The 14,212-nt window shown below is 50.1% G+C and overlaps 1 protein-coding gene across 1 annotated transcript in view; it reads right to left on the bottom strand.

Moving 5' to 3' along the window:
* Window positions 1-5,333: 5,333 nt before the first annotated feature.
* CD81 (CD81 molecule) overlaps window positions 5,334-14,212 on the bottom strand; it is a 33,201-nt gene continuing 24,322 nt past the window's right edge. The window contains exons 3-8 of the mRNA XM_074585715.1: window positions 13,530-13,627; window positions 10,504-10,578; window positions 7,741-7,848; window positions 6,701-6,802; window positions 6,281-6,370; window positions 5,334-5,606 (exon numbers count right to left, since the gene is read on the bottom strand). Coding sequence (XP_074441816.1) covers window positions 5,544-5,606; window positions 6,281-6,370; window positions 6,701-6,802; window positions 7,741-7,848; window positions 10,504-10,578; window positions 13,530-13,627 — 536 coding nt within the window. The 3' untranslated portion in view covers window positions 5,334-5,543. The remainder of the gene's footprint in view (window positions 5,607-6,280; window positions 6,371-6,700; window positions 6,803-7,740; window positions 7,849-10,503; window positions 10,579-13,529; window positions 13,628-14,212) is intronic.

The raw sequence follows: 14,212 nt of genomic DNA, 5'->3' as shown, positions 1-14,212 counted from the left end.
GAGCACAGCCACTATCTAACACATTCTTCATCACTGAGCCTTGCAAGCGGAGCTGGCAGGCAGAGGGTGGCTGTGGCCAGGATCTGGCAGCGAGGGTGCTTTCCTCTATGGAAACCTCCGCCATGAACAGCTCTTGCATGGGAGAGCTGGCTGGTATTTTTCCCCTCCTATGGGAATATTGCAAATCTTGGTTAGAGCTTAGACAACCTCTTATTAGGGAATGGACATTAGTAATTTATACATGTTAGTCCCAGCTGTCTTATTAAGAAACAATTAGGCACACTGCTACTTAGAACACAAACAGCCCAGAAGAAGCTTACGAAACAGAGCTCGCCAAAGGAAAAAATACCTCCAAAACTTTTCATTAGAAACAGTCTAGAGTTTTTTTCTTTTTTTTTTCTAAAAAAAAACAGTTTGGGAGTGGGAGGAAAAAATTACACTGGAAAAAATCCCAACTTGTTCCAGCTTAGAAAAATTCATGCTTGTATTTTTATTTTGTGAAAATTCTTGTTTCACAAAAGAAGATTCCACAGTCATATTCCAAGGAATCAGAAGTCCACAGTAAGGTCTCCAATGACTTTCCAAGTCCTTCAGAGTTCTAGAGAAAAATGTTTAAAAGAAGCATAAGCCAGGGTTGTTGGTGGTGCAATATGAGAACAAGCGGGTCGCAAGTGTTCCACCCACCCTTTTCCCTCGCAGTGGCTTATCCGTGTGGCCTCACATGCTCCTACACAGCAGGACTGCTGTTTTCCAAGCCTAACCCGTGTCTTCACTTAACAGCACCTTAAAGGGGCCTGGTTTGCCCGGTCCTCCTCCAGCACCTCAGCTCAAGCATCACATACAACTCCATCTGTTCCGAGCACATCAGTGTTAATATTCCGACTCGAGATACAAACGGAGGGGCCTGTGTTCTGCCAAGGGAGGTTTAAGATCCCAGCTATGCTCCCAGGCTGAGGTCCCGAGGCACACGCCCTGGATGCCAAACACGCACTGTGCTTTGCCAGTTTCTTTCCACTATCGTTTCTCCCCCTGTGGAACGCTAGCTGGAGTCTGACGGTGACTCACATCAGCTTAATCCTAGCTCCAGAGAGGCAGGAATAATTTTATCCCCATCTGGAGTAACAACACAGCACCGCAATCCAAACGTTCTAAGGCATGAAACAGAGAGCATCGCATTCATGGGAAACCACCTAGAGGGTCAGCTAAGGACTGCATTCCCTGCAGCCCGAATTTTGCTTGAATACAAGAACGAGACAACGCTGTTCCCTTGGAAGGCATGGCAGAAATCTGTACGCGATGGAAAGAAACAAGATCTGACAACACATCATTAAAAATCCACTAACAAGAGGGTTTGCTTTGTTTCTTTTTTTATTGTTTTTAAATATAACTTTTTTTTTTCTTTCCAGAAGTCATTATGTCCGACTCCATTAACATTCAGGTAAACAAGTGAAAGAACAACAGATGGGCATGATCTTGTAGCACGGGCACAGCCGCCGGGAGCAGGGCTGGCCTTTCCTTGTGGCGGCTGAACATTGCTCTCCTGCGCCCAGCATTCAGCATTCCCTCCCTTTCCGTACCGGCATGGGCGATGTCTGGTGGCCCCCACAGGACATCCCTGCTTCAAACCTAGCGGGGAGTCCAAGAAAGGGCAGAGAAAGGCAGGTAGTTGTGGGATCACAGCGCTCGGCCTCCCCCCTCGCTCTCCCCTGATGGTGCGGAGGGGGCAGGCGGTGGCAACAGTGGTGGCATCACCAGACCAGCTGCAAAAATCAGAGCAGCCCCTGTCCAAATGGCAGCAAAAGGCATTTTGGGCCACTTTTGGTTACTTTAGGAGAAGGCCCTTGAGTGTGCGCGGTACTGCCACCGCAGCCCCCCCCTGAATTTCAGCACAGTCACCCTATTTTGCAATCCGCATTAGCTCCCCCACAGTTGTGCCCCCCCCTTCCCTTGAGGGGCGGGCACAATTGCAGCAGCCACCGCTGCCGGCAAGCAACCTTTTTGCCTTCCCTCAGCACCATTCTGGATGCGTGCCCAGCCTGCCCGCAGGCCCCCCTCCCAGGGGCTGGAAAAACCCATGCTGTTGAAGCCTGGTTCACAAAGCATCCCGGTGTTAAGGTTAACTGGTTGTAAAACTGCAGCGGTTCATCACACTATGCACACTATGAGAAATGTTTATTAAATTGATTTTTGTTTCATTTCTTTAAAAAAAAAAAAAAGGCAGAAAGAAGTTAAACACACTGCTTCGTGGCATGCTCCACAGTATGAAAAAATCCCAAGCATTCAGTTAAGCTGTCAGTGGCTCTGTTTGACCTTTCCACGTGGTCTTTGAACTTAGACCTGGACAGTTGGCTCTTCTCCTCCCCAGCGGCCTCTCTCCTCCTCCCCGCCTCAGCTCACAGCTGTTTTCTCAGCTGTCAGTAGCTCCAGGAGGATGCTTCATCCTTAGTTTGTTTTCTGGAGGTGTGGAGGGGAGCAGGACAGGGCCCCACGTTGTATGCACAAACGCGCAGGTATGCAGGAGAGGGTCTGAGGCAGGACAGGGGTCCTACCTAGTGGGTTTTTCCCCCCTTCATCTCAGTCACTTTTGGGACCGACCAACTGGCAGAAGAGCCCAGTTGCTTTTGAATCCTGAGTGTCTACAACAGGGTGAGTCCCCTCAGCGCTTCACAGCTCCCTCTCCAGTTTGCTTTAACTCAGGTTAAACTCCTCCTTCACTGGAGGCTGGATGAGAGGAGACCCAAGCGGGTAGTTCTGTCTGTGAGGGTTTCTCAGCTACTTCATTGTTCTTAAGCGTGACAGTTCCTCTCTGTCCCTCTTCTCCGAGGGCTGACCCCTCCTGCTACAGCTGATGACCGTGCCATCCACCATGGGGACTCTTGGCTAGTAATTCTAAAGAAAGCATTACCTTCTCCCTGCAAAACTCCTCCTGTCCCCTCCCACGACCTTCCCAGGCGCTGGCTGTTCCCCTCCCGCAGCACCTTTCCTGCAGCAGCCGCAGGGACAGGACTCCCCACAGTGACAAGCCACCTCTGAAATGAACCAGAGAGCAAATTGCAGCCCGTGCGGGACATGGTCTGAGCAAACATCCTGCTCTTCTTCCTCCCACAGCTCACACTCCCTCTCCAAGTACCACTTTCTCCCAATTGCTCCTTCCTGGGACAACCCAGACCCCTAAAGCTACAATGTCCAAGGACACACCTGACCTGCATCGAGACCCAGTCCGTCTTCAAACAGAGCTCCAGCTACGTACACAGCATCAACTGAATGCTGAACAATATAAAAAATACGGTACAAGGAAAGAAAACAGAATTGAAATGCTTAATGGCATATTTATACACATTTATCAACAGTCAACGAAAAAGGCGGCAAGTTACACATCCATTCTGTATGCTAACAATCCCGATGCACATATATGTAAACACACATGCTTGGTTGATGCATATACATAGAGCCACATAACAGAGTAGATGACCTGAAGGAGCTACGCTGGGGAGCAGGGGAAGGGGTTACCTACTGCAAAATCTCCTCTCGTTCTCCATGTGCACAACGTGGACATTCAGGGCAGTGTTGCTTTAAGGCTGTTTCTAAGGCTGAATCTTTTCTTGTCCAACCCCTCAATCCAAAGTTCTGTTGAAGCACTTCCTCCTCTTACCCAGCACAACTTGATATATATATATATATATATATATATTTATCTATATACTTTCTAAAGGCCCTATATACTAAAAGGCAGGAAGAGGAAAGGGGGGAGTGGAAGGGAGAAAAGCCTCCGAATGGATCAGCTTGGCCCAGTGCAGGAATTTCCCATCCCGTGGTGGCAAAGGCCATGGCAGCCACGTGCAGTGGACAAAGTACTAGTTTAAAACGATGACGGGTCTCCCTCCCTATCCGAGCTGAAGCTCTTCGTTGCAACGAAGCGGGGGAGTGAAATACTTTAAGAAACGGAAATATTCCTGAAGTGGGGAAGGTGATCACTAGTTTCAACTCCTCCCCTTACCTGCTTCGAGGTGGCAAAGAGCTGAGAGATAACCATCATTTCCAGCTCAAATGCCCGTACGGCTAAGGAAAAGGCTTTGCTTAAAAATATATATCTATAGAACTATACATATAGATCATCTTTTTAGAGATACTTTGATTTTATTACATAGCTCCCGGGTCACTCTCCCCCTCTATCTACATGGTAACAGAGTGGCATACAACAGAAGCCACATACATCGAATTGGCAATCAAAGCTTACCAGGTCACAACAAAGTGTTTCAACAGGCATGATCTAAAATCCTGAATTCCCTTGCTTTGATAAGCTGATCTCCTGCCGTTGGTGTAACTGCAAATGGAAGGTCCTAAAAATAAACTTTTTTTTTTTTTCCTCCAAAATCAGGTTACGAAAATTTCCCAGCAATGCTACAGTGTGTGACAATATGCTGTTAAGTCAGGAAAATTTCATTGAACAAGAGAGTGATGCAAAGATGAAACTTTAAACATGTATGCATATGGCTGGGAACCCCCAAGCATCATTCTGCAATACGTTAAGTGCAGGATTCCTAAGGTTAAGGACTTTTTTTTTTTTAAAAGTTTTATTCTTTTTTCGAATATCATGTGTATGCCAGCATTAGCTTAACAGTGGAAACTTAGTACAGAACCAGACTCTTCCAAAAACATGTCTATAAAGAAACACTGAAGGAGGTTAAAAAAGTGACTTAATTTTCAGTTCCTTGTATTTGAAAAACTGGGACTAAAGTTCACCCCCAGCCACTGACCCTTAAATGTAATGAATCAGTGGGAACGAGCCAATTTATAAAGTTATAGCCCCGAGGAAAAAAAAACAAACAAACACACAAAAACAAAACACCAAAAACATCCTCACTCTTCAGAGCGTAAAAAAAACTTAAGCGTGACTCCTGTTAAGGATTGACCTAGCGATGCAAACAGGTCGGAAAGGAACAACGTGCTGGCGTTTCCACCCGGACACATTGCACCCTCTCCTCTCCTCTCTCCCAGGCTTCGGGCAGTCAGCCAGGCTTCCCTATGGACGGCTGGGAAATACCAGGGTGCTGGGGTGATGGTAGGAAAAGATGAGTACAAACAAACAAAAACCGCTAAATCCTGCTTCAGCATCCAATTATACATATAAAAAAAAGTCGGTGCTGAAAAAGAGAGTAAAAACCAAGGCAAAGTTTTCTGGTAACAGGCTGCAGCCTTCTCCTCTGTACATCTTCCACCAACGTCATTTCTGAGTTACGGGGGGGTGGGGAAGGGGGAGGAAGGACTCGACCTCCTGCTACAGCAGCTTTCCCCATCACACAAAACTGATGTGTAACTAACTCAGCCACAAGGATACGGGAAAGTTTTATTTATTTAAAAAAAAAAAAAAAAAGTACTTCGAAATAAAAATGATAAGTACTGTATGGTAATATTGGAAGTATTTATATACATAGTTTTCTTTGTCTTTTGTTGAAATGTCTCCTTGTCACTTGGTGGCACTTGGGGTCCCCTCTAGCGCCGTCTGCCCTGCTCCCCCCTTTCCCCCCCTTGGCTCTCACGACTCAGTAGACGGAGCTGTTCCTTATGCCACAGCACAGCACCATGCTCAGGATCATTTCGAAGATCTGTTGGGAGACACAGGAGCACCGGTGAGGCGCCAATCAGTACCACGTGGGAGCCCCCACCCGTCCTGAGATCCTCTGCTCCACATAAACACTCTCACGCGAAATAAGGGCAGAGGTGCTGTGTCTTTGCTGCTGTTTTCATTAGGAGTTGGCCAATTCGAGATAAGATGATGTTCTCTCCCCTCTCTGGCTGGCAGCGGCGGTGATATGTTTGAAGCCTCCCAGCTGCCAACTACACAGCAAACGCTTTGAGATCCCTCTGGCGTTACACCCACCGCTCACCGGGGAGCAAAGCTACCATGGCAAAGCAAGCAAATCCCTTCCCACTGCAGATCCCAGTGACAAAACATGGTGGCCTGGAGAAGCAAGCGGTTTTGGAGGCAGAGAGGAGCCTCGATGATGATCTGCCCTTCTGGATGGGGCCGCAGGTGCTTCTGCTCTACCGCGCTTGCCGGGCGCCTGCCCTAACATCCCAAACCCCTGGGGGGACAATGAAGCCCTTGGTCTCACCGCATCCCAGTGCGGCTGGGGTGCCGAGGGCTGGTGCTGCACGCTGAGCCGCAGGGGAATCCGGAAGAGGGAGATGGATCCAGCCCAGCTGGAATAGGACCAGGACACCCTGAGGTGGCTTTTCGCCGTCCCACAACAGCAGGGCGCCACACAGTCGCACTTACCATGATCACGGCGACCACGATGGCAGCGATACCGATCAAGTACAGCTTTCCGGAGAACAGCTCGTCAATTTTTTTGTGGCAGCTCGAGGTCTGAAGCAGAGAAGCGTGCCGGTCAGAGGGCCTGCTTCCCCCTCGCCCATCCCCGACACCCAGAAAGGCAGCTCTGCTTCCCCCCGCTCCTGCTCGCGTTCCTGGGTCCTGGCTCTAGGACTTCCCACCAGCCTTCACCCCTCCGCACCTGCCAGCCCCCTCAAGCAGGAACAGCAAAGGAAGCACCGATGGGAACCTCCAACATCCCTCACCACCCCCCACATAAACGAAGCCTCTACCTTTTATCTAATTCCCAATAAATCCCCAAGTCTCCCCAGCAGCCGAGTTTCCCTGCAGGAGCTGCGCTGAGCAAAGACCAGCCATGCCTACCTCGAGAAAGGTTTTCAGTATGGAGTCCTTCTTTGGGCAGAGGTCATCTCTCCACAGGGGAGTGACAGCTCCTATTGCATTATCAGGACCGCAGCAGTCCAGCTACACGGAGAGAGGCCAAAAAACCCAACAAAACCCCAGCATTAGCAGACAGCAAACACTCATGCGATGCTCTCCCCAGCATTAAACATCTTTGAAGCCACCCAAGACCGAGGAGACATCTTGGAGGAGGAAACAAGGGAGGAGGAATAACTCCCTAAATTCAATTATTTTCTTTCCATGCAACGCAGCTGCTTCCTACAACAACCCCAGGCAGGTCTGGCACCGGTATCCTGGAGGGGAGTGAACCCAACTCTCTCTAGAGATTTTGTTTTCTGCTGAACAGAGGAAGTATTTGGATTAGCTCCTCAGAGCAACGTTTTTCTTCCGTTGAATTTTACTTAATCAGGGGTGCTGCATTAAATGAAAAGCAACTTAGTAAGAGCTGGGGCCAGACTTTGCAGCACAGAGCGAAGCGCAGAATATTGAAGGTGGCGCAACCCTGTTGCAACAACTCTGTTGCAACAGCAAGCTCCACAGGCTAAGGTCTGAATGTAGCATCGTCTGCTTTAGAGCCTGCTTTTCCCATTCATTTTCCTGACCCCCAATTTTTACTTCTCCTTCCTCTCACATTCTTATTTCCTCTGGCCGCAAAAAACTCCTACGGAGGGGAGGTTTCTACATAGAGCTTGGAAAGCAGGCAGCAAAATCCCAGTGCCGAGAACACATTTCATCCAGTTCACTCCTAAGCATCAAAAAAATCCAGTGTTGCTTTCATTCCCTGCTGGAGAACTCGTAGTTCCAGCTGATTGCCTCTGCCTTGGTGGGGAGGATCAGTCTGTGCACTGACAGTCGCTCCTCACCGCTTACCCGCGGACACACCGCAGGCAGAAGTTAACCGGGTATAATTCACAGCACGCAGGACCCTGTCCATCAGCGGTGGCTTTGGCCAACTGCACGTAGCCTAAGCAGAGCGTGCAACGAGACTGACGATGTCTTACCGTTTCATGGAAGGTCTTCACTACAGCTCTCCCATTGTTCGTCTCCGAGTCTGCCATGAGCGCTTGTTGAAACGCTTGATCGTAGAACTGCTTCACGTCTTTGGCTATCTAGGAAAGACGGGGGGAAAACCCTTCCTTTCAGCCAGAGGAGGAGGAGGAAACCCACCCGGCAGATGTGCCTGAAGGGGACAGGTTCCCTCTAATGGCACTTGCAGGTAGATGAGCAGTTTTTAAACAGATTTGGAGCCCGTTTATTTGCACAGGCGCGTGAAAAAAGACCTGTCTTTCATAGGGCTCAAGTCCCTCCAGCCACAGCATGTCAAGAGCAGCAAATATTAAGAACGTCATCCACCAGCCAGCAGGTTCCAGCCCAGTGCTCCGCTAGCTCTCTCTAGCAGGCAAAGACACCCAAGCCCCAGAGGGTGAACCACAAGATCTGAGAGAGTCAGGAATGCAGATACGGCTTGTTCTGAACCACCCGACCCATGGAGACCAAACAAGCAGGCAACACCTTTCCCACCAGGACACGCTGGGGAGTTCAGGAGGAGGTGGGATGACAAACAAGGCTTACTGTTGGGCTCAGCGGGGACAGCAGGAATTTGGGAGATATTACACACTAAAGCCCAGTCAGGTGGCTCTGTTGGCTCAGAAAGCTTAGGTGCTTTTAGATGGACGTCAAACTCTAGCCGGGTCCCTACCTGGAGCTGGGCACCCCAGCCCTGTAAATGGTTATATGAGAAGTCTCATCCGTACTCTAGCCCTGCCACCTGGGCTGGTAAACTGCAGCCACCCATGGAAGTCTGCTCCACAATGCAAAAAACCTCCTCGTTTTCAGGGAAACTGGTCTTGTGGCTTCTCCTCAATAATTTGGGACAGACAGATGAAAAGAGGACATGCAAGAGAAGCAAAAGAAAAAAATGCAAGCAAGTATGAAAGAGAAGATGGTTTCTAGAACATCTGCTCTTGGCAGTGCAGGCTGGATTAGCACATGAGAAAAGAAACTGCAGCAAGAAGCAGCTCGATTTCAGTCAATTATCCCAGCATTTCTCCATCACTGTTTCAAAAAAGTGCGCTATGGAGGGTGATGATGTTCTCTGACGAAACTGTGTGATTGTGGAACATGGAAAAAAAATAAAATAATAATCCTACTTCTTTGCCATCCTGTATCTAAAGCACCTCCGAGAAGGCAGGCTGAGGGAGAGACTGCCTCCAGCTACCTGCGACAGCATCCTGCGCTCGCTTCATAGGAGATGACTGGCTGCAATCCCAGGTGGAACGGTGTTCCTGCTGGGAGCGGCTCTTGGTGGCTGGGATCATTCAGTGCTTTCCTCCCAGCCCGTGTCGCTCCCGAGAAGCCAGCGACCGAGGCGGGGAGGATCAAGCTGCCTGCCTCGCCAGTGGGGGCTTCCAAACAGCCCATTCATCACCAAGGCTGCAAAAGCAGCCGAGGCCAACAGGCTGCCACCGCTCATTTTAAACTGCGAAATTAATTTTAAGTGGCTGAGGTCATTGCTCTTGTATTGGCAAATCCCAAATATTATGCTTTATGCTCTGATGGCCAAGCTCATGGACAGCCACGGGGCCCCTCCTCACTCGGGCTTCACTTGTTTTGGTGTTGGTTCAGTCGCACATCTTTGACTCTTCAGGATTCACAAACTAACATCTGCAAGAGGCACAGCCCCTCCGCAAAGGTTAATTACCTCGCTCAAGTTGCTAGGAAACAGCACCCTGCCTGCATAGTAATATGTTTAGCCACGGAAGAGCTTATTCCGATGAAGTCATGCTCTCTCCGGTGAATGACTACAAGGGTGTTCCCATTCACGGCCGAGCTGGTCATCTGTGGCCTATCATGCGTGTGAAAGCTGAGCAGGCCACCACCTACTTATGCAGTTGGCTTAGGCCTCTTAGTAAAGTAAACACATTTCCTACCCTGCCGGAGAGTCTAACCTTGGCTTTGAGCACAAGCGGTCCCCTTCTCTCCTCCAAACCCTCAGCGGCTGAGTGATCAACACCCAGCCCTCTCCTTGCTGCAGCCCGGCCATGGTTCCCATGCATTGATAGTTTTGCTCTTTGACACCAAACTCTACGCGTGTGCGAGCACATGTGAGCATAGCGAGGGGAAGGTGAGCAGAAAGGGAAGGTGAAAAGCTGCAATTTTCAGCCCTACCCTTTATCTAACCCCCCTGCAGCCTGAGGACCTCATCCGAGCAGTCTCTAGCAGGGTGCCTGGGACAGACAGATGAGTTCTGTCCCTCGCGTGCACAGCATATTGATCAGCGGCAAGCTCAGTCCTGGCAGGCGAACAGCCCAAAGTGGGTTATATGATACTGGCAGAGAGCAGGAAGCATTAAACAATCCCGTCAACGCAGGCTCTCCCTGTACGGTATTCTCTCCCTTCGGGGCCACGTGGCTGGGTTTGCTCTTTGGCACCTAGGCCGTGCAGATGGCTTCCCTTCACGACTTCATCCATGAATCAGCTCACGGTGTGACTGCCAGAGAAGACCCAAGCGAGACAGGGCTATTTTTGTTCCAGACATTGCACTATACACCCTAAGGGGCAGCTGCCACCAGCAAGTGCTCACATTTAAAGTTCGCCAGCTCAGCCAAGAGGAGTTAGGTGACCCACCCAGATCACACCACGAATCCAAGCCCCCGTGACTCAGTCTGGGAGCAGCTCGCAAGCAAAACAGCTCATGCCGCGATCTGCTGCGGTTCTGCCCCAGCCTACCAATCCCACAAGCGCAGGTTTGGGAGTCATCTTACTTGGTCTTTGTTGACAAATCCCCAAATTCCAGCCGCAACTTCACAGGCAAACAGGATCACCAGGCAAGTGAAGAACTGCAAAGACAAATCAAGAGAGGGACACTTAATGTATCTGGCTACAGGCAAAAGCGGCAATTAGACGGGTAGAAGTGTGGAGCGGCACTTCTATTGATGGAGGAGATCAGAGCAAGGCCTCGCCTGACGTCATTTTATCTCTCATACACGTGCCTAGCCCAAACATATTTTCCTATAACTCATCGGATGCCACCCCAGACTTCCCACTGGGAGGGCTGAGCATGGATCAGCAGAGCCTTTCCCACAGAGGGACTGGCAGGGATGAGGATGCCCTCTGCACCACAAGATACGTTTTTCCTCTTCATGTGGCTGCAGGACCGTCCAGACAAGCTTCTTGATCTGCCACAGATGCTCCGCAGATGGGAATTGCCAGCGCAGGGTTAAAAGCACATTTCAGCTGCTGAGGAGCTGCGGGGCGTCAGGGTGTGATTTATGGCCAGCTCTCATCCACAGCCCTGCAAGGCTGCTGCAGTTTTTTGCATAAATATTAACACTGATGTTCTCCCACAGTCCCACCCTCTTTGTGCAACTCCAGCACTCCTCCCTGCCATCCCCCCAAAGCCTCCCTCCATCTTTTTGTTCAGATGGCGGGAATGCGTTGTGATGGTCAACCTATTAGACCGGGAAGGGGAAACCGTAAAGTTCATACGTGAGAGTCGAGTGAGAAGGCACGGACAGGCATGCTCCACGCAGCCAACATTACCTCCGCGACAACATCACCCTCAGTGACTTCTTCCTGGGAAAAGCCCCCAAATGGGAGAGTTGCCATGGAAGTAAAGAAGCAGGAGTGGTGAATGCAGTCAGGGGAAGACAAAATCACAGCATGGGGTGGGACAACAGCCCCTGGATCCTGGGCGGTCTCTGTTCCAGACACATTCAAGGACATTTTCTTCAGCAACAGAGGAAACAGGACCTTCCAGAATGACCTGGCTGTCACGTGCAGGAGCGAAGGGTTATCAGCAAAAGGGAAACAGGGATATTGACCTGACAGCAGGAATGGACTTCCAATGTCCTTGTCCAGTTCCCGAGCAGACAACTCCTATTTAAACACCTACCTATCCCTGGTTCTCCAGGAACATCTTTGGACAACTGGGTCCACATTCCCTCAAGGAACCCTAAAGGGCGGGTGCAATGCCACTGTAATTCTCTAGTTAATCACTAGGGCTCACTCTTGCAGTGCTTACCCTCCAGTGAAGGATGGCTCCTTTCTCCCAGATTTGGAGGTAGAACTTCCTGCAGACTCAGTTCTCTGAGCTGGCCGCAAAACACCAGCGATGCAGCTTGACACTATGGGAACACAGCGATGCTCCCGGGTAGGCGGTCGGATGTGCCCCAGCCCTTTCCCGGGGAGCAGAGCCCGCTCCATACTGAGCATCTCCCTCCTCCCTTCCTCAGGTCTCACCACTCATCTTCCATGCTGCCTTCGGCATGGGATTTTGATAGCGCGGAGGTTCCTGGTGCTTTCCCCTTTTGCAATAAGCCTATAGTCACTCCATCAGCCGACTGCGGGAGAGGGGAGAGCGGCTGCTTCCCTGCAACACCCGAAGGACGTTGCCTGGAAAAGTCCTTGGAGCACGGTGGGAGCCTTGGCCAGCAGAAAGCGTTGTCGCAAGGCGTCTCCAGCCTTCTCTTGGCAAGCCAAGGCGTGAGTAAACACGGGCAGCGCACAGCGGCTAGAGCTGCTAATTTCAGCCAAAAGCAGCCAGTTTCACTGTCGGGCCTCAGGTACTTTGTACCATCTGCCCTTCTAATCCTCTTTCCAACTTCAAGAGGGAGCGAGGAGTAATTCAGGTTCTGTAATCGCTTATGTTAACAAAAAAAAATATTCCAAAGCTGCCAGACCTCGCTACAACAACCCCTGTCGGATTTGTGCACCGGCTCCTCCTACTCGCAGCAGCGGTAATGCCTGCAAACTCCTACAGCAGCGCTCCACCACCCGCCTTCAGGAGGGCTTTACAAAAGCCGGAGAGAAGCACCCCCTTCTTATCGGGAAAGGGAAGCAACTAGAGGTGAAGCCGTCTGCGAGAGCGAGGGAAAGCAGCTCCATTTCCCTCTGTCCCAGTTGAATCCACACCCATGGGTCACTACACCACCACCAAGAATCTTCCAGCCCCACGAAGCCAAGTACTGGAAAGTCCTTCCAATTTTTAATTTTTTTTTAAATTTTTTTTAAAAAATGTTTAACCCTCTGATTTTTTAATTTTTTTTTTAAAGCTGAACCACATGTGAGAACTTGCTTTAAATAAATGGCTCTCCCTCACCCCCAAGGCAAAGGCTTTTGGTGTAGCTACAGTTTATACAATTAAGCTCATCCCATGCCAGGAATCCCGAGCTGCTGCCTCACATCAAGGACGCCTGTAGCACTTCAGTAATGGATTTTCCAGGATGCACCTAGTCATCCTTGCTAAGATATTGTGGGAAATCTTTGCTGTTTCCTTGTCCAAACAGATAAAAATAGTAGAGGATTCCTTAAAAGAACTGGAATCACCACAGGCAACCTTGAAACGGAGTGAAAGGGGAAGCTGTAGGAGACACTAGGTAAGAAACAGAGAGTTTAGTGGGTGCTTGGTAAGACAGTGAGACCGTGGTGGGGAAAAAAGCATGGGGGGGGCGTTGATGCATAACAGAGAAAATGAATCTCCAGGAATCCTGCTGTTCGCACCTCTTCTGCTATGCTGCTGGCTTCAGCCCCTGTCCTGCAGCCAGGCAGAAGCAGGAGCTTGCAGCGTCCCTGCCAGCTCAACCGGAGCTCCGACACGCCAGGCACAGATGCACTCCGCCAAATCGCTGCTGCCTTCCTCCTTGCAGAGGTCAACTGGTTCCCACCTACGTGCTCAGGCAACCTCCCAGCCCCGTTCCTTGCAGAAGTCTCCAGTGAGGGAGGGATGGTGTGTGCCAACCCACAGGGACATCATGGTACCAAGCGGCATCCAAAGCTTTGCGCCTCTTACCGTTCCCAGAAGGCACTGAGACTCCTGAATAGCACCGTAGCATCCCAGGAACCCCACGAACATCATGACGGCTCCGACCGCGATCAGGATATAGATTCCTGCAAGGGGGAGAGAAGGGGAAATGCATTATTATAGAGCTTTGTACGGCAGCACCCTCGCGCCTGATGGGACACAGAATCACAGAATTGCCTAGATTGGAAGGGACCTTTCAGATCATCGAGTCTGACCATCAACTTAACACCGACAAAAACCACCACTAAACCATGTTGCTAAGCACTATGTCTACCCATCTTTCAAATACCTCCAGGGTTGGTGATTCCACCACTTCCCTAGGCAGCCTGTTCCAATGTTTGCTAACCCTTTTGGTGAAGAAATTTTTCCTAATATCCAACCTAAACCTCCCCTGGCGCAGCTTGAGGCCATTTCCTCTTGTCCATGCTGGCTCCCCAGGGCGGCTAATTAGGGGTGTGCAAAATTACGGACTGGGGGATACCAGTAGAAGTGGCGGCAGACACAGTAGAACAACTCAACATACACAAGTCAGACCTCAAAGTGTTTGAAGCTGCTGACACCGAAACTTAAAAACCCCATCACCCCCAAAATTAGAGGAAATGCGGAGAGCTTCATCACTAATAGGCAGAGAATGCAGCAGGCAAGAAAAAGGCTTTACAGCATCCTCAAAG

This window comes from Larus michahellis, chromosome 4 (assembly GCF_964199755.1).
Source record: "Larus michahellis chromosome 4, bLarMic1.1, whole genome shotgun sequence".
In the NCBI taxonomy this organism is placed as follows: domain Eukaryota; kingdom Metazoa; phylum Chordata; class Aves; order Charadriiformes; family Laridae; genus Larus; species Larus michahellis.
This window is presented reverse-complemented; position numbering and strand designations above follow the sequence as displayed.